Below are 24,804 nucleotides of genomic sequence, written 5' to 3' on the forward strand. Positions count from 1 at the left end.
GAATTTAATGAAGGGAACTAAATGGATAAATTGACTAAAGGGCTGCTAAATTTTTTTTTTTTAAATAAGGATGCAGCGAAAGGGAGGTAAGGGGAAGTCGAGTGAAAGAAGTTACAAGAAAATAAGATTATGAATTTATTTATGTTTGATTTGTTTATGTTTGTTTGTATTTTGTGATGTGTTTGTTTTTTAATTATGTGTTTTAAAAACTGAATAAAAATTATTATATATATATATATATATATGCAGGTTTTGGTGTCCTCGGGTGTCTTCCCGTGTAAAAGTTGGGGTGTCTAGGCGACGTTTCGTCATCTTCAGGCTGGTGCTTTCGGCTTCTTGTTACTGGAACAGAGCAGGATCTCAGTGTTTGAGTTCCTATAAATACTGTAGAGGGGGTATATTATTTATACCCCGCCCATCTGGCTGAGTTTCCCCAGCCACCGTGTTAAAAACAATGCAGCATTAAATATTTAAAATAAATTTAAAAAAAAAAAACCATTAAAAAACAACAGCTGATGAGGCCACTAACAATAAATCAAAGTTTGTTTACTGAACAGGAGCGCCGCATTGAAACGCAACGGGGCCGATTTCAAAGCTACCGGGGGGGGGTATAAATAAAAGGAGGAAGGACCAACTTGGATGACCGCGAAGCCTTTCGTCAAAAGGAGATTTTAACGAGAAGAAGCTGCGGGGACAAACAAGGCGCCCCTCTCCTCCTCCTCCTCCTCCTCCTCGGAGGGGTCGCCGCCACCTCCGCCCGCCAGGCAGGCTCTCGTTCTTTCCCTCACCTCCTTTCCGGCAAGGGCGGCGCTCCTCTTCAGCGCCCGGGCAGGTCGGAGGAGGCTCTTCTCGGAGCGAGGCAGGTGAGGCGCGGCGGGCCGGCTCCGGACAGCGCAGCCGCAGAACGCCGCTCGCAGGAGGAGGAGGAGGAGGAGGGGGGGGGACTTCGGGCCCCGCCCACAGCGGCGGCGAAGGAACCTGTCCGCATCCGGGAGACGTCACCGCGCTCTCCGTCCCCACCCCGCCCGCGCGCGTGTGCACGACCGCCGCCGCGCGCTCTCTGCGCCCTTAAGTTCTCCTGCGCGCGCTCGCGACCGCGTCGCCCTCAGGGCGGGCAGCTGTGGCCGCCACGCCCCGGGAGCCAAAAGCTGAGGGGGCACCCAGGTTGTCCTTCAGTTATAAATAAGAATAACAATAATAATATTTAAAGAATATTAATATTAATATTAATACTATTATTAATATTAATATTATAATATTAATATTAATAATATTAATAATATTAATATTATATATTATATATTAATATTAATATTAATATTAATATTAATATTATCTGAAGAAGTGTGCATGCACACAAAAGCTCATACCTAGAACTAACTTAGTTGGTCTTTAAGGTGCTACGGGAAGGAATTTTTTGTTTTGACTATGGCAGACCAACACGGCTACCTATCTGTAATAATAATATTTATTATTATTATTTATACCCCGCCCATCTGGCTGGGTTTCCCCAGCCACTCTGGGCAGCTTCCAGCAAAATATTAAAATAATTAAAATTAAAATCTGTTAAACGTCAAAAGCTTCCCTAAACCAGTGTTTCCCAACCTTGTGCCTCCAGCTGTTTTGGGACTACAATTCCCTAAACCAGTGTTTCCCAACCTTGTGCCTCCAGCTGTTTTGGGACTACAATTCCCTAAACCAGTGTTTCCCAACCTTGTGCCTCCAGCTGTTTTTGGACTACTGTTTTTGGACTACAATTCCCATCATCCCTTGCCACTGGTCTTGCTAGTCAGGGATGATGGGAGTTGTAGTTCAAAAAAACAGCTGGAGGCACAAGGTTGGGAAACACTGCCCTAAACAGGGCTGCCTTCAGATGTCTGGTAGTTGTTTTTCTCTTTGACATCTGGTGGGAGGGCGTTATTTGTGAAGAAATAATGTAAATAGAAAATAAGGACTTGGGTTCACATGTGGTGGGGGTGTAAATACCTACAGTGTTTGGGGCAAATATAGACAAGGAAGCATGGGAATGATTGTGGAATATAGACAGGGTGGATAAAAATCAATGATTACAAAAATGATTTTTTTAAAAATTAAATTGGATTTTTAAAATAAAATGCTTTTGGAGGAAAAATCTTTCTAAAGATAGTTTTCTATTTAAGTTACATTATAGCCCAAAGGCTATTCATCAGGAAATAAGGATTTGTTTTAAGTTTGTCATGTATGCTAATCGCTTAACCACATCAGTTAACAAACATGGATGCATATGCTAGAATGTTAATGTTTTAGTTAAATAAATTGTTATTAAGGAAATGGTTATTTTTCTCCTTCCAATAAAGTACAGCAGAAAAGTTGTCCAAATATAAAGTTAACTTATATACCTCACAGTAATTTCATAATTATCTATGTATTTCTAATATAACCAAATCAGTAATTTTTGATATAAGTGTAAAAACTACTCTGAAAATTTATTATTCATCTGGTTAATATTAAGATTATACCAGCAAGAATGAGTTTTTCTGTAAAAAAATATGATTTAAATCAAGTATTACTGACTAGTGATTTAAGTCGATTTGATTTAAATAAAACCCACCCTGAATAGGGATATAAAATTTACAGCATGCTATAGTCTAAGAGAAAATTATATGAAAATGATATATCAGTGGTTTCTAACACCGAGTAAATTGGCAAAAATGTATAAATCTAAATCAAATAAGTGTGGGAAACGTAAAGAGAAGGTTCATTTTATCATATGTGGTGGTCTTGTAGTAAGGTTAAAGCTTACTTGGAAAAGATATATCATGAATTGAAAAGAATGTTTAAAATAATGTTTGTAAAAAAAAACAGAAGCTTTTCTTTTGGGAATTATAAGGACAGAACTACAGTACCTAAATTGTATAAAAACGTATTCATGTATGCTACTACAGCGGCAAGAATGTTACTAACCCCAAAATGGAAAGAAGCAGAAGTCCCAGCAAAGGAAGAATGGATACAAAAACTAATGGAATGTGCAGAAATGGTGAAATCAAGATAACAAACTTTTTATAAAAGAATGAAAATGATTTATTGAATATTTACATATAAATTGTAAACAGATAAGAACATTGGTAGGATTATTGTAATAATCTGCAGTTTTATAAGCATATATATTTAAAGTAGATGAATAAATGAGCAAATTAAGTTAATTTGGATATGCAGAAGATTTTATTTTTATTTTTAATGGCAAAGGGTGTTTAAGGAGATAACAGAAATCACTGGGTTAAAGCTGACCCAAAATCCAGAGGTTGAATTATTATCAATTTATGGAAGAGTCACAGGCTATGAAGGACTTCCTCACCAATTTATTGACAGCTGCGCGAAATATTATAGCTAGGAAGTGGAAGGGGCAAGGGGAATATAAAATGGAAGAATGGTATAAAGCGGTGTGGGATATAGCTATTAACGATAAATTAACATGTGCCGTTAAGGTAAGACAGGGAATATGCAAGAGAAATTATTTTGAGGAGATATAGAAGGTGTTTGTAGAATTTGTACTGTTAAATACGGAAAAGGGTCAAACCATCGCAAGAGCTGTTGAAATTTTGGGAGGTTGGATAGTTACAATGGAATGGTCTCAATGGTAGGGTGCACATTTTTATTCTTATTTATTTATTATTATTACTTTGACAAACCCGCTTCTCTTTGGAAGGCAGTTTTCATGCGCAGCCTGGGAGTCATTTTGGATTCACAGCTGTCCATGGAGGCACAGGTTAATTCTGTGTCCAGGGCAGCTGTCTACCAGCTCCATCTGGTACGCAGGCTAAGACCCTACCTGCCCGCGGACTGTCTCAGCAGAGTGGTGCATGCTCTAGTTATCTCCCGCTTGGACTACTGCAACACGCTCTACGTGGGGCTACCTTTGAAGGTGACCCGGAAACTGCAATTAATCCAGAATGCGGCAGCTAGACTGGTGACTGGGAGTGGCCGCCGGGACCACATAACCTGTTCTGAGAGATCTGCATTGGCTCCCAGTACGTTTCCGAGCACAATTCAAAGTGTTGGTGCTGACCTTTAAAGCCCTAAACAGCCTCGGTCCTGTATACCTGAAGGAGCGTCTCCACCCCCATCGTTCAGCCCGGACACTGAGATCCAGCGCCGACGGCCTTCTGGCAGTTCCCTCATTGCAAGAAGTAAGGTTACAGGGAACCAGACAGAGGGCCTTCTCGGTAGTGGCGACCACTCTGTGGAACACCCCTCAGATGTGAAGGAAATAAGCAGCTATCCTCTCTTTAAAAGACATCTGAAGGCAGCCCTGTTCAGAGAAGTTTTTAACATTTAACGCTGTATTGTTTTTAATACTTGATTGGGAGCCGCCCAGAGTGGCTGGGGAAACTCAGCCAGATGGGCGGGGTATAAATAATAAATTATTATTATTATTATTATGTTTGCCACCCAGGAATTTTCATCAGGGCAAGGAGCCCTGGAACAGAATTGCGTGTGACTTGAAGCCTCCAGCACAACAGCAGAGAGAAGCCCAAGCTTCAGAAAGAGGCTGCCTGCCTGCCTAAAGGTGTTTTGGGGCTCTATAAAGTTACCCAGGGAAATGGCCGGTGCCCCGACCTGTTTTGCTTCTGTTCTGCAGACAAAACATGTCGCACCATTAATAAGCAGTGTGTTGACAGGGACATTTTAAGGGGCGTTAAGTGCACTGCTAACAGAGCCCTCGGTAGTCTCCTTTATGCAAAGCAGGAGTGGCCCTTCTAATATTGTTATTTACTTCTGTTACATTTATACCCCACCTTTCCTCCAAGGAAGTTGGTTCTCTTTGCTCCCCCATTTTTTTTCTTTGCTCCCCCATTTTATTCTCACAAACAGCCCAAGGTGAACTACACTGCATAATGAGGACTTGAATCCTGGTCTTCCAGGCCCTAGTCCAGCGCTAGCTACCCCACCACAGATGATGTTGGATTCCAGCTCACATCAGCCTTCGCCAGCATGGCCAATGGCCAGAGATGATGGGAACTGAGGGCCCAACAGCAGCTAGAGAACCCAATATCAGCCATCCTGATGTAAAATATATATGCCATCAACTCATTAAACACTTTTAAAAAAGTTTCGCTACTCCATTTCTAGGGCATTTAAGACAATGTTTTTCAGTTTCCCAGCTTAAGTTGGTTTTCAAGGAATGGAACATCTCTGATTGGCATATATCCTTGGTTTAGCAGCTAATATAGTCCATTAGAAGAAGAAAATATGCAAGATTTCCCTTTTTCAAGGGACTTCTGCTGGAGAATCAGTTATATATAATAGCCCCTTAGAAACAACAGTACTGTACTCCAAGGAAAATTACTAATGCAATAATTTAGCTGTTGAGAATGAAAATGTTCATAAAGATGGAGATTAGATCTCAGTGCATAGGTTGCAAAGTGCATTTTAATAACAGATAACTTTAAGGGGAGATGGGAGGTTAGAACATTTTTCAGTTAGAACTTGTACAATCCTATACATAAATGCCAACTCACTAATAATTGTATTTAGAATCGCAGTCTACTGTCTTTGTAGCAAGGTACCCAAAAACGTTAGTTCAAGATTATATACAGTATATTATAAAAATATGATGTTCAGGTTATCAGGGTTGCAGAAAAATGTAATTTAAAATGTATACCACTTGGAGAGTGGGTCCGCTCCAACTGTCCAATAATGCTAAATATGCAATGCTACAAATTACTCTCTACACTCTTGCATTTCTTCAAGGCCAATAAAAACCCTCTAAACGTGGTATTGTCTACTGTATGTTCAAGCTGGTAGCAGCCCACAGCAAAAGGTACAAGGCAATATGGGAAAGGAATAATATTCATATATGACATCTCCTTTCAGAACATTGAAAAAAACGGAAAGGCACAACTATATGGGTGCATATGCTGTCAAAGTTGTCCATTCCTAGTCAAACCAAACACCATTGAAATGTATAAAGTATCATAATCATACTCATATCAAAATGTTCACTGGGTATATAACATGACTGAGAATTTTACTGCAAAAGTAATAACATCATTTAAGGAAAAGAGGATAATTACAAGGGCAACTTTCTGCTATTTCTTTATAAATGATTGCAGGCAAATATGAAAAGTATCAGTGTAGTTTCACTTGTAGATGTACTCTTGGAAAAATGTCATAATTCAAGAGGTCATCTGTTTTATATTGTTTCAGGAGACATTAATAAAATGAATCACTATTCACATACGTCAAACTAAATTGGTCTCTTTCTGTGCATACATAAACAGAATGAGCAAAAGTTTGGTGACTATCCAAGAGAGCATTAAGAGCACTTAAGCCTGTTGAAATTAATGGTTTTAAGTGTACTTGACTCTATTGGATTGTGGCCTTTATTTTGATGATGACAACTGGAAATGTTGAACCGCCTATATAGCAATAATTGTGGCAGTACACGTTCCAAATCTAGTATTCCAATAATGAAAGCGGATCAAAACACATAGCACAGCATGTAACAGAAGAAATGTTTGTGAGCCACAATCCTGCAGTTGGCTTTATTTATCCTCTATATTTACACAATCATACCACCCATTCCTAAACGCATACTCTATCTATAGGCTTTTCCCCCAAATAAATGTATTTAGTATTGGGGGTCTACAGTGGCTCTAGATTTCACAGTTGATAGCTTAACAAAACAATTTTTGTTTTCTAAAGTCCAGTCCTTTCTCCATCCATCTTAACAATTGCTTGTCACTAGGTGACTCCGTTTCCTTTGTTGGAAGTACTGTACAATTCCATACCTGCTTGCCAGAATGTAAGCCCCCTTGAACTCTTAAGTAGTCTTGTACAGGATCACGCTGTCAGGTGTTATTTACTGGCACATAGCATTAGCAAGTAAGGTAATGGCTATTCAAGTAAGGCAAAGATGAAGTGATTTGTACATTTACATACAGTGGTGCCCCGCAAGACGAATGCCTCACAAGACGAAAAACCCGCTAGACGAAAGGGTTTTCCGTTTTTCGAGGCGCTTTGCAAGACGAATTTCCCTATGGGCTTGCTTCGCAAGACAAAAACGTCTTGCGAGTTTTTTTGCTTTCCCCCCCTTTTTCTAAGCCGCTAAGCCTTTAATAGCCGCTAAGCTGCTAATAGTGCTAATCCGCTAATAGGGATGCTTCGCAAGACGAAAAAACTGCAAGACGAAGAGACTCGCGGAACGAATTATTTTCGTCTTGCGAGGCACCACTGTACTGAGTTTTAATTGTCTTCCTTATTGGGGCCAGTTCTTTGATCCTTGCCTTCAGTAAACCCTTTTGGTGCAACTTCTGTCTGGAGGATACAGATTACCGTATCTGGTCTCATTTCCACCTGGCTTCCAAACTGGTTTTGAAATGACTTTGGCAACTTTAGTGGATGGCACGTTCCGAGACTGAGTGCATCCTTTCTTATGCTTCTGGATTTTCTGTCTGGAACGGGAGTTGGATGCACCAGGCCTGGTGGTTCTTTTCATATCTAACTGGTATATTTCAGAAGTTGCTCAGGAACAAATGCTCAACTGTGGCATTTATGCTACATGGTTCTGCATCGTCATCTTGGTCCCCAAGCTATCTATCATCCCTCCTGCTAGGGCCAAGGTTTAGTTTTGTTGCACCATCCATATACCGATTTCTGCCTTCATTTATTCTCCCTGCCTCATGGTGCTGCCAGAAGAGTCAATCAGAGGCAGGACCAGGGTGGGCTTCAAGCTCAAAGAGGACTTTAAATTTAGATGCTTATTAGTTTTTGACATTTGATAAGCTTCACAGCTTGTTTTTATGTGCATTGAACCAAAAAGGTGACACACACTCTCAGCTTAGAGCTGCAGATTCAAGAAAGAGATATTGGTAAGAGTTAGATTTGAACATATTAAACTATTAGTTAAATTGATATCAAATAACAAAAAAGCACTATCTGATCTGTTGGCACATAATCAGGAAGTGAGCAATGAACTCACTTAGACCAGCTGTTCCTATAAACAAACAACTCCTCTTTTTTCTTTTTGAAAGGCGGTACCTTACTATGTTTAAATGCACCATCATTTTTTATTTTTATTATGGCTAAGAACCTCAAAAGCTGGAAGTAGCTCAGGCCTCTCTGAATCTATCTGAGGGCCTGGCTACCTGAAGCAGGCTTCCCCCTGCTTGCATGGTCTGTCTGGCCCTGACCCCAATTGTGGGATTCCCTGCCCAGACACAATCCCCTGCCATCTATGCCCAGTGATATTAATGTGATTACTGGTTTTAATTGCTATTCTTGTCATCTTTACTATATGTGCATTTACAAACTGCTCATTTCTGTTAGGGGCTTCTCATATTGTGTTATGGTGGCTTACAAATTTGACTTGAATGTCTGTATAGCAGCAAAACAGGCTCTAGATTTATTTTAGGTTAAGAAGAATTCCAGAGAGTATCCCAACCAAAAGGATACTCTGGAATGGTTTGACTTTGATTCTGAATGCTTCCTGAATAGGAAAAATGGCAATCTTTAAATAACAAATAGAAATAATCTAGCCTTTGGGAATTAAAATGAACATACTAATTATAGACTGTAGCAGGTTATCGTCTTTCCCACACTTGTACATTTTTCTTGGAGCCTTTATACACATTCCTCATAATTTCCTAATCCACAGAGTATGCATAGTTGTTCTTCATACTTTCTACAGTTAAGAGTTCTACACATAATTAACTGTATTGTTATTCATCACTCATTTTTTGGAAACATATTTCTTGTTACCATGATACATTAAAAATGACATTCCACATGGCCAACTAAAATAAAAGTACATGAAAACCAATACGACAAAATGTACATCAGAATTCACAAGTAACTAAATTGCAATAAACCACTTAATGGGGCCGAAAGGCTGAGTAAATGAGTAGGTCTTCAACAAGTGTCAGAAGCACATTACCATCAGAGCTTGCCTAATTTCAGGAGAAGTGATTCCATGGAGTGGCTGGCATGGCAGAGAAAGCCCTCCTGCTATTTACCAGAAGATGAACATGTACAGACTGCGGTATAACCAGGAGGGCTTCATTTACAGACCTCAGTGGTCAGGCAGGTTCATACGGGAGAAGGTGCTCTCTCAGGTAGCAGGTAGCCTGGCCCCAAGTTCTTTAGGACTTTAAACAGCATCAGCAAACCCTTAAATACAACCAGCGCAGATCTTTCAGAAGTGATTGTCATATGCTCGCATTCAGCAGCACTACCTAACCACCTTGTGATATTCTACCATTGCAAAACTCCATGGCACTGCTAGGTGGCTGAACACCTCCCTTTTCGTCTACTTGGCAGGAGGGGAGGCGTTCTGCAGAGCTTTGCTGCCAGTCCATCTGGGTGGTGGAATGAGAGTGGCACCCCTTGAGGATGCCGTCTGAGGTGGCCACTTCACCCTGTTTGGGACTTGGGTCTATATGTATGATCCTTTGGATGAGCAGCAGCCTAGAATATTTCTTGACAAACAAGAAGCCTGTGCAAAGTGCAACAGAAGCGTGCACTTGCAACTCCTTATGCTTTGTGTGTTCTAAATGAGGTTACCGTATGTATTTGTAGCTCTGTATCAAGTTTAACTTTGCCTTTTTACATGATCAAATGAGATATGCAGCAAAAATAAACAGAACTGCTACTGTAAGCATTTTAACTCAAACGTTTGATTTTACTGTCTCTTTGAATGGGCTGTAGTTGCTTTGTTTAAATCTACTGTATTAGTTTGTGTGTTTTTATTATTATTTATGATTATTACATTTTTATTTCTTACTATGCCGTTAGCTGCCCTGGAAACATAAATTTATGTCTCAGGCGTGGGGTATAAATTATGAAAATAAATATGTTGCAGTGTGAAGTGTTTCTTCTTCATCATCCAGGCTATTTTGTTCGATTTCCTCTCCAATGCCTCTCTTCGATTTCCTCTCCAATTCCTTTCCAGGTATTGCTCCCGATGTAGTCACTGAGCATGCTCAGTTATCAGTGGGATGATTTGGCAATTTCCCCCTTGAGGGTTCTTAATATTTTATGTATTTTGGATGCGCCACATACCTTGGGGTTCCCCCAAGACTTCCAAGACTTCCCTCTTGCATATGTGTAGTACCAGGCAATGGAACTCATACCTGGACATCTGAATTAGAGGGAACAATACCAGATAAATATACTTTTTAAAGCCCAGTGGTCAGGGACCAGTGCTCAGGGATGATGGGAGTTGTAGTCCCAAAACATGCGGAGGGCCGAGTTTGCCTATGCCTTAGTTAGAGACGCCACTGAAGACTACCAAACCTTTGAAAATGCAGAGGTAGATTTAACTAAGGATGAGAACAACCATACTGTCGAAGTTCCTTTATTTTTTAATATTTCAATTATTTTCTTTTTTAACCTTTTGTATATTATTATTATTATTATTATTATGGGTATATGTCAATGTAAACATATATTTTGGTTGATGGGTGGTTTTTTAAATTGTATTAGTGTGTATTTTTTTTAACCAGTAGTTGATACGGCCACAATGGTTGAAAGAACAACAGTAAACTAACACATCTGAAAACCACCATACCACAATGCTAGAGCATTAGTTTTGCATGCAGAAGGTTCCAGGTTCAATTCCCAGCACCTCCAAATAGGGCTGGAAATGTCCCCTGCCCCAAACCCTAGAGAGCTCATGGAACCTCTGGTGCACAGATGTTGGACTACAACTCTCATCATCCCCAGCCAGCTTAGCCAATGGTCAGAGAGGATCACCCTATCTGCATAACCTAGGAATTCTAAAATACAGATGCGGTTTTACTCTCGCAAGATTGAATGTATTGCCCTCGGCTGTTCTTGAGGGGCGATTCCAACAGATTACACACGGAAAAAGCTTATGTCCCTGTGGAGATGGCAGTACCGAATCGGTGGCGCGTGCCCTTCTGACTTGCACTCTTTATAAAGACTTGAGGAATGAGGTTATCACCCCTCTTTTATTGTCCATTCCAAGTTGCCCAACCACTGCCACAGTGTCGTTTCTCTTGGCAGACAAAGATAAGCAGGTGACAGCAAAGGTTGCAAGGTTTTTAGCTGGGGTTTATTACCGTTTAACATTTATTTAAAATATGTGATAAAATGAAGCAGGGAAACAAACTGGAAAAGGTACAAATCCTATGACGTAAAATTGGAATTATGAATATATATAAAAAAAAATTTAAAAATTCCAGTAGCACCTTAGAGACCAGCTAGGATTGTTCTTGGTATGAGCTTTCATGTGCATGCAAACTTCATGCACACTGTAGAAATGTGCATGCACACAAAAGCTCATACCAAGAACAAACTTAGCTGGTCTCTAAGGTGCTACTGGACACGGGGACACACACACACACACAATAATAATAATAATAATAATAATAATAATAATAATAATAATAATAATTTTTTATTTATACCCCGCCCTCCCCAGCCAAGGCCGGGCTCAGAGCGGCTTACAAGCAATAATAAAAACAAGATGAATGATTACAACTTAAAAACAAAAATTAAATACAACATTAAAATAATGGAACATTAAAATATTAAAATGTAGCCTCATCGCAGGAGGAGAAGAAAAAAGAAAGAGAGGGAGGGAGGGAATCAAATTAGCTCCAAGCCAAAGGCCAGGCGGAACAACTCTGTCTTACAGGCCCTGCGAAAAGAAATCAGATCCTGCAGGGCCCTGGTCTCATGAGGCAGAGCGTTCCACCAAGCTGGAGCCAGAGTTGAAAAGGCCCTGGCTCTGGTTGAAGCCAATCTAACTTCCTTAGGGCCCGGGACCACTAGGGTGTTGCTATTTATGGACCTTGAGGCTGTCCGTGGGGCATACCGGGAGAGGTGGTCCCGTAGGTACGAGGGTCCTAGGCCGTGAAGGGCTTTAAAGGTCAAAAGCAGCACCTTAAATCTGACCCTGTACTCCACCGGGAGCCAGTGCAGCTTGAAAAGCACTGGGTGAATATGCTCCCATGGCAGAGACCCCGTGAGGAGCCTCGCTGCAGCATTCTGCACCCGCTGGAGTTTCTGGGACAGCTTCAGGGGCAGCCCCGCATAGAGCGAAATACAGTAGTCAAGCCTGGAGATGACCGTCGCATGGATCACTGTGGCCAGGTCAGGGCGGGAAAGGTAAGGGACCAACTGCTTGATGCGGCGAAGGTGGAAAAATGTCGCCTTGGCTGTTGCTGTAACCTGCGCCTCCATGGAAAGGGAGGCGTCAAGGATTACACCCAAACTCTTAACGGAAGGCAATGGCACTAATTGGGCCCCCGCAAGAGAAGGGAGTTGGTCCCTCATCCCCATGCCATCCCGACCCAGCCAGAGGACCTCTGTCTTCGAAGGATTTAGTTTCTAAAGGATTTAGAATATATATATTCTACTGCGTCCGACCAACACGGCTACCTACCTGAATCTGGAAAAAAAAAAAATTGGATTTTTTTTGGGGGGGGGATTTTTTTATTTTCAATGCCGAATCATAACAAAAATTACAAACATTGAATCTGGAATTATGAGGCCGAATGGAGGGAAGTCTTAGCTCGTATGAGCAAATAACGAAAGAGTTTCATAAGGATGTATTTAATATTATAAAATGGAAAACTTAATAAATATATTATTTTTTAAAAAAGGACGAGAGCTGGAGCCTCGGCTGCACCGTCAGGAGGAGCGGGGTATCAACAACAACAACAATATTTATTACGGCCATAGGCCCATACAGGTAAAAACAACACATAAATAACAGCTTGTGCACATGGGAAAAAAAACAGCCGCTAAAACACCACTATAACAATAAAATACTATAAAATAGAATAGCATACTACGCCTTAGTTAGCTTGTAGTGCTCCTTGGCGTCGCTTTTGGGTAAGGACAGCGACCAGGAACCTAGCCACATTCAGGGTCGTATGAGTATCCTTATCCTGCAAGATTTGAGCAAGGTGGAATTTTGGTGGGGTACCCTCTAGTTTCTGTATGATTGATCCCAACAAATTTGCCCGTGGCACATTGAACAGGGGGCAAGTGAACATGATGTGCTGGAGCGACTCTGGCGTCTCCTTATCACATTCGCACGTGGCGGGGGCTTGGCCCTTTGAGAATCTATGTCTCAAGACATTGGAGGGAAAAACGTTGAACCTCGCTTTGGTGAAGGCCAGTCTATGGGCAACAGTCGAAAGGGAGAACAAAACAAATTCCTTCCAGTAGCACCTTAAAGACCAACTAAGTCAGTTCTTGGTATGAGCTTTCGTGTGCATGCACACTTCTTCAGATACTGGAAGCAGTGTATCTGAAGAAGTGTGCATGCACACGAAAGCTCATACCAAGAACTGACTTAGTTGGTCTTTAAGGTGCTACTGGAAGGAATTTGTTTTGTTTTGACTATGGCAGACCAACACGGCTACCTATCTGTAACTAGTCGAAAGGGAGGAGAGGTATGATGGAACGCAGTAAGTTAAAGGGATACCAATGTTCTGGGGCGAACAAACACCTCCCCCCAGCATATAATTTCGCTGTAGATCGATGTCATCCAGTCTTTGGCGGATCAGTCTTTGAGCAGTAATTTGGTCTAGTTTTAGGGAATCTGAAGGAGAGATTCCATAACTCAGGAGTTTGGCATGAATTCTACTAGTCCAAAGGCTAGAGAATTCATCTCGCCATAAGCATTGGACAAGGTAGTGGTTTGGTAATCTATGCCACCATGATAACCAATAATTGAAGACTTGCTTCCACAGACAAGTTTCTAAGGATGAGATCTTCAGTTCTAGTCGCATGGCTGCGTTGCTTACGCACAGGGGGAGCATTAGGAGCCGACGCAGGAATTGATTTTGCAGTGAGGAGCGGGGTATCTTTGCCATCAGGTTTGACCTCACTCCCAACCTTTCTCAGCTTCCTGCCCCCCCCCCCGGCCATAGGACCGCACTTCATCCATCGCCCTGGTCCGCCCTCCATTAAGGTCGCCCTCGAGACTCCCCCCCCCCCAAAAAAGCCTCCCCGCCTCAGGAGCCAGACGCCATTCTCGCGCACGCCACTCACCTGCCAGAGCGCCAGGAACAAGCCCGGGGCGATCCCTGAGGGGAGCCCGCCCTGCATTGCCCTCAGTCGGGACCCCCCAGCCCCGCTTTCCTCCAACCGCTTTTCCAGGAGCGGCTGCCTCCCCCCCCCACCCCGCCGAAGGAAGCGACCCGGAAGTCCCGCTCCCAGTCTCCGGGAAGAGTTTCTGCTTTCTTATCTCTATGGCGAAAAGGAAGTACGGGCGCGACATCTGCATCCGTTGCGGGGGAAGGGGTGGGGGTGGGGGAGCCAGGTGCGCGCGCATAACGAGGAGGGGGAATGTGTTGGTCCTGCGCGTGCGCAGCAGGCGCGGCCGGCGCTTGGGCGTTCTCTTTCTGGTCCGCGCCTGAGAGTGGGAGGGGAGAGCGGGTTCCTTCGGCTGCGCTGCGCGAGGCGAGCGACTCAGGTGAGGCAGCCGCGGAGGGGGGGGAGGGGAGGGGAGGGGAGGGGAGAAGGTCGGCCGCCTCCTCCGCCGCCCCCCCCCCCGCTTTCCCTTTTCAGCCGTTACGGTCCGAGGCGGGACAGGGAAGTGGCCGTTTCGGGGCCGGGGAGCCTCATTCCGCCGCCCGGCGGAGCAGGTGGGAAGAGGCCCCGCCTCAGGACTGAGGCTGCCGAGGCGTCTCTCCTCCAGCCGCCTTGGTCGGTGGAGGGGTGGGTGTCAGCAATTAACACGTCACGGCCAGGTTTTAAAACTGGCTTTCGCCCCCCCCCCAATGATAGTCTTAAAACCTCCTAGAAAACCGCAGTGACAGGACAAATAATAATAATAATAATAATAATAATAATAATAATAATAATAATAATAATAATAATTATTATTATTATTATTATTATTTATTATTTGTACCCCGCCCATCTGGCTGGGTTTCCCCAGCCACTCTGGGCGGCTTCCATAAAAACCAAAAATACACTAAAATATCACAGATTAAAAACTTCCCTGAACAGGGCTGCCTTAAGATGTCTTCTGAATGTCAGGTAGTTATTTATCGCTTTGACATCTGATGGGAGGGCGTTCCACAAGGCGGGTGCCACTACCGAGAAGGCCCTCTGCCTGGTTCCCTGTAACTTGGCCTCTCGCAGTGAGGGAACCGCCAGAACGCCCTCGGCGCTGGACCTCAGTGTCCGGGCAGAACGATGGGGGTGGAGACGCTCCTTCAGGTATATTGGGCCGAGGCCGTTTAGGGCTTTAAAGGTCAGCACCAGCACTTTGAATTGTGCTCGGAAACGTACTGGGAGCCAATGTAGGTCTTTCAAGACCGGTGTTATGTGGTCTCGGCGGCCGCCCCCAGTCACCAGTTAGGCCCCTTCTCAGTGAGCACAGTTAGGCCCCTTTTCAAGTAAAGCCCTTCCACTCCTCTCCCCGGTTCCGCAGGACCAGGTTTGAATGCTCCCTTCTTTTTTTTTCCTGTGTCCGTCCCCCCCCCCCCAAAAAAAAATATCCTTGCAGGTTAAGATCATGGTTATGAAGGCTTCAGTAGAAGATGATGATTCGGGATGGGAGCTCAATATACCTGAGAAGATGGGAAAGAGTAACACGAGCTGGATAGATATCACCCAAGACTTTGAGGACTGCTGTAGAGGTAAATAACGCCCCCCCCCCAAAAAAAAAGTTTTTCTCTTTGCACAAGTCGATGCTATGCCCTCAAAACGTCTAGAGGGCAGATATGATACAATCTCTGTAACTGAAAGATATTGTCGTTGTAATATTAAAAAAAAAAGGTGGAGTCTTTGTCGCATGAACTCTGCTGCCTGTCGCTGCTTTGATGGGGAGGCATGCCAGGCGGAAACTTAGAAGAGAGTTATGGAGAGTTGTGGACTTGACTTGGACCCTTCCCATCCCATTCCCTCCATCACTCTCCCACCTTATGTGCCAACAATCCACTTTAATTAGTGGCAACAGCTGGTTTTTGCCAGCTTCTGATTGTTTAAGGAAATTCCTTAAACAATTGTTTAAGGAAACAATCAGAAGATTCTACTTCTCTTTTAGATTAACTGCAGTATAGTATGTCTTCCAAATCCTAAACTATGCTTAGTGAAAATAAGCCAGGATTGAAACTTATGTTTTGAACTTGGTTTGTTTCCACTAACCATATGAAGATCAACCATGTAAATTCAGATTATGCAACAAGCTTTGGTAAAGGACAGTATATAAATGTAAGCCTCATGTTGCTCACAAACAAAATAAAAAAATTCCTTCCAGTAGCACCTTAAAGACCAACTGAGTTAGTTCTAGGTATGAGCTTTCGTGTGCATGCACACTTCTTCAGATACACTGAAACAGAAGTCACCGGACCTTTCTATATAGTGAGAAAGGTCCGGTGACTTCTGTTTCAGTGTATCTGAAGAAGTGTGCATGCACACGAAAGCTCATACCTAGAACTAACTCAGTTGGTCTTTAAGGTGCTACTGGAAGGAATTTTTTTATTTTGTTTTGACCATGGCAGACCAACACGGCTACCTATCTGTTGCTCACAAAGTATAGAGAATGTATGAGCCAAGGTTGGGGAAAGTTAAGCTTGATGTTTTAATACTAAACTGGAGCTGAGCATTATGTCAAAACCAATCCAGTTTATTTTTCATTTTTATTATATATAATAGTTTTTGTGAGTAGTTATGTAACGTTTTTGAGTTGTTCTTTTTTAATTTCCTTGTAGAATTGAAGTTGGGCGAGTTGCTTCATGACAAACTGTGAGTGAACCATTAAAAACAAGTTCTCATAATGTTTTTCTCGCATCTTAGTCTGAAACAAACACATAGAAGTGTCATCTACTGATTTTTGTGGTGCTTACTCTTAATCATGTGCTCTTGACAAATCTGTTAGCTAGTTAAAGAACATTAATTAACATTGTTTTATGCTATCAATCTGAAAACTGTTTAAAGCAACCTAGAGCTTCAGCATTATGCACACTTACTTGTTGAGCTTGGGAGGACTTAAAGTAAAGGTACCCCTGCCCATACGGGCCAGTCTTGACAGACTCTAGGGTTGTGCACTCATCTCACTCTAGAGGCCGGGAGCCAGCGCTGTCCGCAGACACTTCCGGGTCACGTGGCCAGCGTGACAAAGCTGCTCTGGCGAACCAGCACCAGAGCAGCACACGGAAACGCCGTTTACCTTCCCGCTATAAAGCGGTACCTATTTATCTACTTGCACTTAAGGGTGCTTTCGAACTGCTAGGTGGGCAGGAGCTGGGACCGAACGACGGGAGCTCACCCCGCCGCAGGGATTCGAACCGCCGACCACGTGATCGGCAAGTCCTAGGCGCTGAGGTTTTACCATAAATATGGTATAGTCATACTTGCAGCTAATAATAACCTGCTCAGGAAAAAAAGCTGTTTAGGACTGGGGTATACGGTTCCTAGATAAACCAGATTCTTATGCCTCAGCCACAAACACGCTTAGTCAGAAATAACTATAGGTAGAATATTAATCTCTGGAACTGTTTTAACTGGCATCTTTCATAATTGTTAATTATGCTGCTTAGTTAAGTCCTCAATTTCTTAAAGCTTTGAAACCTTAGAAAGCTTGGGCACATAACATACATTTGTAAAAGCTTTGTAAAAGTAGATGAAGATTATAATCATTCAGATTATGGAAAAGAATTAAACTCATGCTCTATATTTGTTAAATTTTTTCACTCCATTTTTTTTCACTGTGGATATGACATTCACAGTAATCTCAGTCCATAATATATGTATTTTATGCATGCATGGAATGCCTAAGTCCATTAGCAGATTTGATTTCAATGTAAACTCTGACATCTGTAGACACAGATGCAGTCTCCTCCCTGAGAATGCTAATTCCTTTACATCAGTGATAAGAAACCTCTGTGGCCCTCCAGATATTGCTAGACTACGGTTTCCATAATCTCTGACCATTTGCTGTACTCTTGAGGTTGTTGGGAGCTGGAGTCTGACAACATCTGTTGGGCAACAAATTCCTAATCCCTGTATCAGGGAAGCACACTTGCCAGTGTCACAGTGAAACTTACTTCTGTGTAGTCATGAATAGGATTGAACTGCTAAGGTATATCCATAGTAATGAATAATCTTACTGCTTCATTAATTCTGCATTTAGCTGGTATTTTGCTTTTCAGTGTGTTGAATCTCCCAATTCCTTCCTTTAAAATGTTTTTAAAGACTTCATATATACGTTCTGCATCTTACTAGGGCATGTTACTATTCACTTAATTTAAGGTAACTACTCACGAGTTGCATGATATGAATACATTGCATAAACTCTTTGATTTTATTTCACAGTATTTGGCAGTTATGCTTTGAAACAACTTTTGCTTTATATATGAATTGATTAGTTCCAGCTTAGGTTTTCTTTTCTGTTTGTGTTGCTCTCCTTAGTTTTGGTCTTTTTGAAGCAATGTCTGCTATTGAAATGATGGATCCCAAGATGGATGCTGGTATGATTGGAAACCAAGTTAATCGAAAAGTTCTTAACTTTGAACAAGCTATCAAGGTTGGCACACTTTGTGTTTTTGTCAGCTGCTTGGTGATTCATGAAAATGATTATCATCATTTAATGAACTCTAATATGCTAAACTTCAAATTTAAAGCAGTGTGTAATTTCAGATCTACGTGAGTGTAGAACAGCTCTGTTCCACTATTATATTCCGCCTTTTTCTTCAACAGGGTCTAAAGGCAGCTTAGTACTAAAATAGATACAGTGTAAAACATAGGGGATGGGAAGCAATAATTTAAAAACAATTAAACATCAACTCACTCTGTGTGTGTGTGTTGATGATGTATTAAAACATACAACCATTACAATAAAACTATGCATGGAGGAGAGGTTCTAAGGGAGAAGGCAGAGAGGACTGTATGGAGTTCCATACATGACTCTTGTTCTATCATACAGCACTACAAACTCAGCAGAAAGCTGCACACTGCTTCTAGAGTCTCACTTCCATTTGTGCACATCACTTTTGCCTCCCTGCCCCCATACAGGTGCTTTTATTCAGTAGGCTGATGAAATTTAATTTGCCAATGATGGAAATTCATGTGCGCACTCTCTCTTTTTTAGGATGGTACCATTAAAATTAAAGATTTATCATTACCTGAGTTGATAGGGATCATGGACACTTGTTTTTGCTGCTTGGTAAGAATATTATGTTTTTATGTTTGATTAGTATGAGTAACAGTACTCCAGGAGTGTTTTGATAGAAGTTCCCAGTCAAGTTACTAGTTTGAACAGCTTATCAATTTTAACTCTATGGAGTTTCTGGAGATGCAGTTCTAAACACAACTACTAGATTTCTATTAATGTGGGTGGGATTACTTCTGAGTAAACATGTATAGGAGTGCACTTAGGGTCCAGATTAGAGCTATGGTATATTTCCTCTGAACAAATAATTTTAAAAACATGGCTCAGTTTGCATAATCAAACTTCTGACAAAATGAAAAATGTACAGTATTACATTTCATCCTCCCAGATTTTGTTTCCTTTGCAGAAATAAATTTATGAATGTAAACTAACATTGGGTAAAATCCAGGAAAACCAGCCATGCATCACCCACTATGCTAGTGCATCCTTTGGAGGGAAGGTGAATTCCAGGTAGATTGCAGCCCTTACTGATGCTCTTGGAGTGAATAAGGCTGTGTTTGGAGATCTGACCTATTTGGCCCTGGTCTGTCTGCCATGCCACAGCCTCCTACATACAAGTGCCCTGATAACAGTAGTGACAATCTTGCAGCTGCACTAGTCCTGAATAAACATCCCCTGCACAGATCCTGACTGATGTCTAGCTTTCCTGTAGGACATGGTAGTGCTTCCATTGTTGGGCCAAGCTTAGTGTGCTGTTTTATATGTTTCATATGTGAAAGAGCAAGTGGAAGGTCATTGTATCTGACTTCCTTTGGATTGCAGTTTTCTGATAGCAGCTCTGACGGGGCTTCTGCTTTAAGTCCCAGCTTATTGTGGAGTTTTATACCTGGTGAAAATGTGGTAGAGCAAGTTGGAAGGTCATTGGGCCTGAAGTCCTTAAGAATTAATGCCACTTGCTGTAGCACCTCTTACGTTGCCACTCAAAGTACATTTGTGCATGAAGTTTCTACTCCCTACCTTCTTATGACTTTGCCTAGGTTTCCAGATTGTGTCCATGAGCATTACTACTTTATAGAACCTATTTGGTGCCCAATATTTGTTCACTGAAGTATAATGGATGTAAAACACATTAATGACATAAATCAGAGCATCTTTGTTTTTTCATGCGGTCTGTAGAATGGAGTAGGCAATATTCAAATGAACATTTTCCCACCTCTTTTGGATCGTGGAATTGAAGTTAAATATTCAGTTACTCTTTAGTGAAAAAAATATGAATTGAGTAACAAAATTGGTCTCCTGCCCTTTTCATTCTGTAAGCTTGATTTCTTTTTCAGATTACATGGTTGGAAGGCCATTCTTTGGCACAGACAGTATTCACTTGCCTTTATATTCATAATCCAGACTTTATAGAAGATCCTGCCATGAAGGCATTTGCTCTGGGGATCCTCAAAATCTGTGATATTGCTAGAGAAAAAGTAAACAAAGCTGCAGTATTTGAAGAGGTAAGTCATTGTTCAGCTGATGATTTCTCCTACCCATTATTAGTAAATACAACTTGCCTTGTACAACTTTTTTTAGTTTGCTGCTGTCTTCCAATTGTAGCTTCTGGTTTTAAAATCATAACTAGTTCTTTATTTAATAATTCTTTATTTCATAAAAAATTATATACCTTTCAATTGGTTTTTTAAATCTCATTGTGGTTTACAAAAAGAATAACAATGAAATTATCATTAAAAATTGTGTGGGAAACAGCTTCCTGGGCAGCAGTGTTTTTGTAACACTATGTCAATGATAGGCAACATGATGCCTTCCAGATGTTATGGACTCCAAGCCCCAGCATCCCTGACCATTAGCCATGCTAGAGTCTGTAGTCCAGAACATCTGGAATGACACTAGACTGCCTATACATCTTTTATATTATTATTCCAGGAAATTATATACAGCCTAGAATAGTTATTTTTGTTCCCTAGTACTTTGATGGAATGATGATTTTAACATTTTATATTTCATTTTACACATCTTGCATTTTTTAAAGCAATCTACTGAAATTATCTGTAGGCATAGCTTCCACCTAAAACTAGAGCCGGATTTTCAGTGCTTTGTGCATAAGGTTGTGAAGGAAGCTGTTGTTGTTGGTAGATACACCTTGATTATAGCACTTAATTTATCTTTTTTGTGTTTAGGAAGATTTTCAGTCTATGACGTATGGATTTAAAATGGCGAATAGTGTGACAGATCTTCGCGTTACAGGTAAGAGCTGAAACAATTCGGTCCTTTTTCTGGGAAGAAAGTTGTGCTTCATAGGTTTTAAAGGATAAGATTCTAGTCCTATGCACAGTTACCTAGGATCCAGTTCCATTGAGCTCCATTGAACTTTGACACAAGTACTAATGCTCAGTCATTATGCACAGACTGTACAGTCAAGAAATTAGCTGTATTGAAATGGTCCTCCAAATGTCTTATCAAAGCCAAGCTTGCCATTATGTCCGATCTTGGTTTGGATTATTTGAAATACAATACCTTCAGAATAAGAATGCTGTCATTAAATTAGTGAAGGCAAATCAAAATAATAGATTTTAGGGTTCTGAAAAGATTTTAAGGGCTAAGGAACCTATGACCTTCCAGATGTTGTTAGGTTGCAACTCTAGCCATCATTCTTAATAGTGGGGGGTGATCAAAGTTGTGCTTCACCATCTGGAGGGACACAGGTACCCCCTCCCTGATTTCGTTAGAATGACTTACATGTAGCATGGAAATATTTACTTAGATACACAAAGGAGTCTGCCAAGTGGCATTTATGCTTCTAAACTGAATTACATTTTTCCAGGTATGTTGAAGGATGTTGAGGATGACATGCAACGGCGAGTTAAGGTATATTTCTTTCATTCCCCCCCCCCCCTCAATTTTTAATTTTATATAGAAATTTGTAGCACAGTTAATGCAAGCTAAATATAGCCCAAAAGTGGTAAAGAGTACAATCAAATGCAGCTAATATAAAACACAGAATCACAAACTTCAAGCTTTGGTTGCTGACTCTTAGTAGATCTGCAATATGGTGTAACAATCTGGTGGCTCTTCATAAATTCTGTCATAACAAAACGTGTCTTAGGTTCTGACACTAGGCAGTATTTATAAATAGAGGCCAAGTTCACATGTACGAGCAACTGGGAAGGAGATCATGGTGGCTTCGCTGCTTCATGGCTGTTTTGCTGATCTAAGCCATTGTTTTGCTTATTGTGTTGTCTGAACCAATCTTTATCTTATGACTTGTCTTAGTGAATGAGGACATAGAGTTCTCTCATCTAAACAGATTACTAGGGAGGGATGGGTAATGGAAGACTTTATAAACTGTTGTTGTTGTTTAGTCGTTTAGTTGTGTCCGACTCTTCGTGACCCCATGGACCAGAGCACGCCAGGCACTCCTGTCTTCCACTGCCTCCCGCAGTTTGGTCAGACTCATGTTTGTAGCTTCAAGAACACTGTCCAACCATCTCGTCCTCTGTCGTCCCCTTCTCCTTGTGCCCTCAATCTTTCCCAACATCAGGGTCTTTTCCAGGGAGTCTTCTCTTCTCATGAGGTGGCCAAAGTATTGGAGCCTCAGCTTCATGATCTGTCCTTCCAGTGAGCACTCAGGGCTAATTTCCTTAAGATTGGATGCGTTTGATCTTCTTGCAGTCCATGGGACTCTCAAGAGTCTCCTCCAGCACCATAATTCAAAAGCATCAATTCTTCGGCGATCAGCCTTCTTTATGGTCCAGCTCTCACTTCCATACATCACTACCGGGAAAACCATGGCTTTAACTATACGGACCTTTGTTCGCAAGGTGATGTCTCTGCTTTTTAAGATGCTGTCTAGGTTTGCCATTGCCTTTCTTCCAAGGAGCAGGCCTCTTTTAATTTCGTGACTGCTGTCATCATCTGCAGTGATCATGGAGCCCAAGAAAGTAAAATCTCTCACTGCCTCCATTTCTTCCCCTTCTATTTGCCAGGAGGTGATGGGCCCAGTGGCCATGATCTTAGTTTTTTTGAAGTTGGGCTTCAGACCATATTTTGCGCTCTCCTCTTTCACCCTCATTAACAGGTTCTTTAATTCCTCCTCACTTTCTGCCATCAAGGTTATGTCATCTGCATATCTGAGGTTGTTGATATTTCTTCCGGCAATCTTAATTTCATCTTGGGATTCACCCAGCCCAGCCTTTCGCGTGATGAATTCTGCATATAAGTTAAATAAGCAGGGAGACAATATACAGCCTTGTCGTACTCCTTTCCCAATTTTGAACCAGTCAGTTGTTCCATATCCAGTTCTAACTGTAGCTTCTTGTCCCACATAGAGATTTCTCAGGAGACAGATGAGGTGATCAGGCATTCCCATTTCTTTATAAACTTTATAAACTACTTAATCCAAAATTTCTAAGCAGTGTGTATAGATAGAATCAGCAGAATCTGAAAAGTGAAATTTGTACTTCACTTAATATCTAATTAAATTGTTTCTAATGTGTGTGATTGTAGAGCACTCGAAGTCGACAAGGGGAAGAGAGAGATCCAGAAGTAGAACTTGAAGTAAGGATGGTTGCATGCTATTACAGATTGTAAAAAGGTTACTTGAGCAACTTCTAGTGACCTAGAATATGCTCTAAAAGAAAATATTTCTCAAGAAACTACAAGGAATTATGCAAAAAGACCAATCACATGGTTGTTTATTATTATTTTTTTAAATGGGCTTGAAGTATGCACCAGATTATCTAGTATCTAAATATACATTAATCACATAAGATGCAATAATTTAATCTTATCAGTAATAAAGTCCCAGCAAAACGATAGTTTTTGGAAAAACAACTTTTGTATATATGAGTAGTAAATGTGCTTGTAGTATTTCATCTAAAGGTTATTTTTCTGGAAATTTGGAAATCATTAATTTTGGGATTGATTTTTTCCTCCCTATAGCATCAACAGTGCTTTGCAGTATTCAGCAGAGTGAAGTTCACCCGAGTATTACTGACTGTATTAATAGCTTTTACCAAAAAAGAGGTATGATTGCTACAGAGTATTGCTGCTTCAAGTGTTAAAGGCAGTTGGGTATGTGAAACCTCGCTTTTCAGTGGCCCCCTATGGTTGAATAAAGATGCTGGGGCCACAGAATGGTTGTGCTGGGCAGGAGGCTTCTGTCTTCATGTCCTGCTTACGAGCATCTTGAGGGGCAGGATCTGCCCTTCATGTGTCCCAGTAGCCGTTTTATGCCACACTAATGAAGCCTGTAGGGTTACTTTCTACTGATTACATGGCTCATAGCTATCAATTGCAGCATGTATAAAACAGAAGCATAGCTTTAGAGATAAACCTTTACACTTATATATAACATTTTTGTTGCATAATTTTATTGCTTTGTTACTGGACCATATGGTAGACATTTATCCATTGCTCTTGAAATACTGGTGTTCTTTTATTGCCTAGTGATTTATTGGCCACAGTGATCCATGCGACGGTCATCTCCAGGCTTGACTACTGTAATTCGCTCTACGCGGGGCTGCCCTTGAAGCTGTCCCAGAAACTCCAGCGGGTACAGAATGCTGCAGCGAGGCTCCTCACGGGGTCTCTGCCATGGGAGCATATTTACCCAGTGCTTTTCAAGCTGCACTGGCTCCCGGTGGAGTACAGGGTCAGATTTAAGGTGCTGCTTTTGACCTTTAAAGCCCTTCACGGCCTAGGACCCTCGTACCTACGGGACC

The 24,804-nt window shown here is 41.6% G+C and overlaps 2 protein-coding genes across 5 annotated transcripts in view; one reads left to right on the forward strand and one right to left on the reverse strand.

The window, feature by feature from the left end:
• AGTPBP1 (ATP/GTP binding carboxypeptidase 1) overlaps positions 1 to 14,091 on the reverse strand; it is a 65,507-nt gene extending 51,416 nt beyond the window's left edge. For 2 of the 3 annotated variants that reach the window (XM_081880933.1, XM_081880931.1), the window contains exon 1: positions 14,008 to 14,091. The gene's annotated coding sequence lies outside the window, so the exon portion shown is untranslated. Of the gene's footprint in view, positions 1 to 788; positions 808 to 14,007 lie in introns of those variants that run through there. The other variant, XM_081880932.1, reaches the window with a different exon arrangement.
• Positions 14,092 to 14,317: 226 nt separating this feature from the next.
• Positions 14,318 to 24,804, forward strand: part of NAA35 (N-alpha-acetyltransferase 35, NatC auxiliary subunit) — a 28,449-nt gene continuing 17,962 nt past the window's right edge. The window contains exons 1-10 of one of the 2 annotated variants that reach the window (XM_081880982.1): positions 14,318 to 14,431; positions 15,473 to 15,605; positions 16,680 to 16,713; positions 18,379 to 18,493; positions 19,058 to 19,132; positions 20,413 to 20,580; positions 21,262 to 21,328; positions 21,906 to 21,949; positions 23,588 to 23,638; positions 24,023 to 24,106. In XM_081880982.1, the coding sequence (XP_081737108.1) occupies positions 15,482 to 15,605; positions 16,680 to 16,713; positions 18,379 to 18,493; positions 19,058 to 19,132; positions 20,413 to 20,580; positions 21,262 to 21,328; positions 21,906 to 21,949; positions 23,588 to 23,638; positions 24,023 to 24,106 (762 nt within the window). In that variant the 5' untranslated portion in view covers positions 14,318 to 14,431; positions 15,473 to 15,481. Of the gene's footprint in view, positions 14,432 to 14,578; positions 14,604 to 15,472; positions 15,606 to 16,679; positions 16,714 to 18,378; positions 18,494 to 19,057; positions 19,133 to 20,412; positions 20,581 to 21,261; positions 21,329 to 21,905; positions 21,950 to 23,587; positions 23,639 to 24,022; positions 24,107 to 24,804 lie in introns of those variants that run through there. The other variant, XM_081880983.1, reaches the window with a different exon arrangement.

This window comes from Podarcis erhardii, assembly GCF_964252035.2.
Source record: "Podarcis erhardii genome assembly, chromosome: 11".
In the NCBI taxonomy this organism is placed as follows: Eukaryota; Metazoa; Chordata; class Lepidosauria; order Squamata; family Lacertidae; genus Podarcis; species Podarcis erhardii.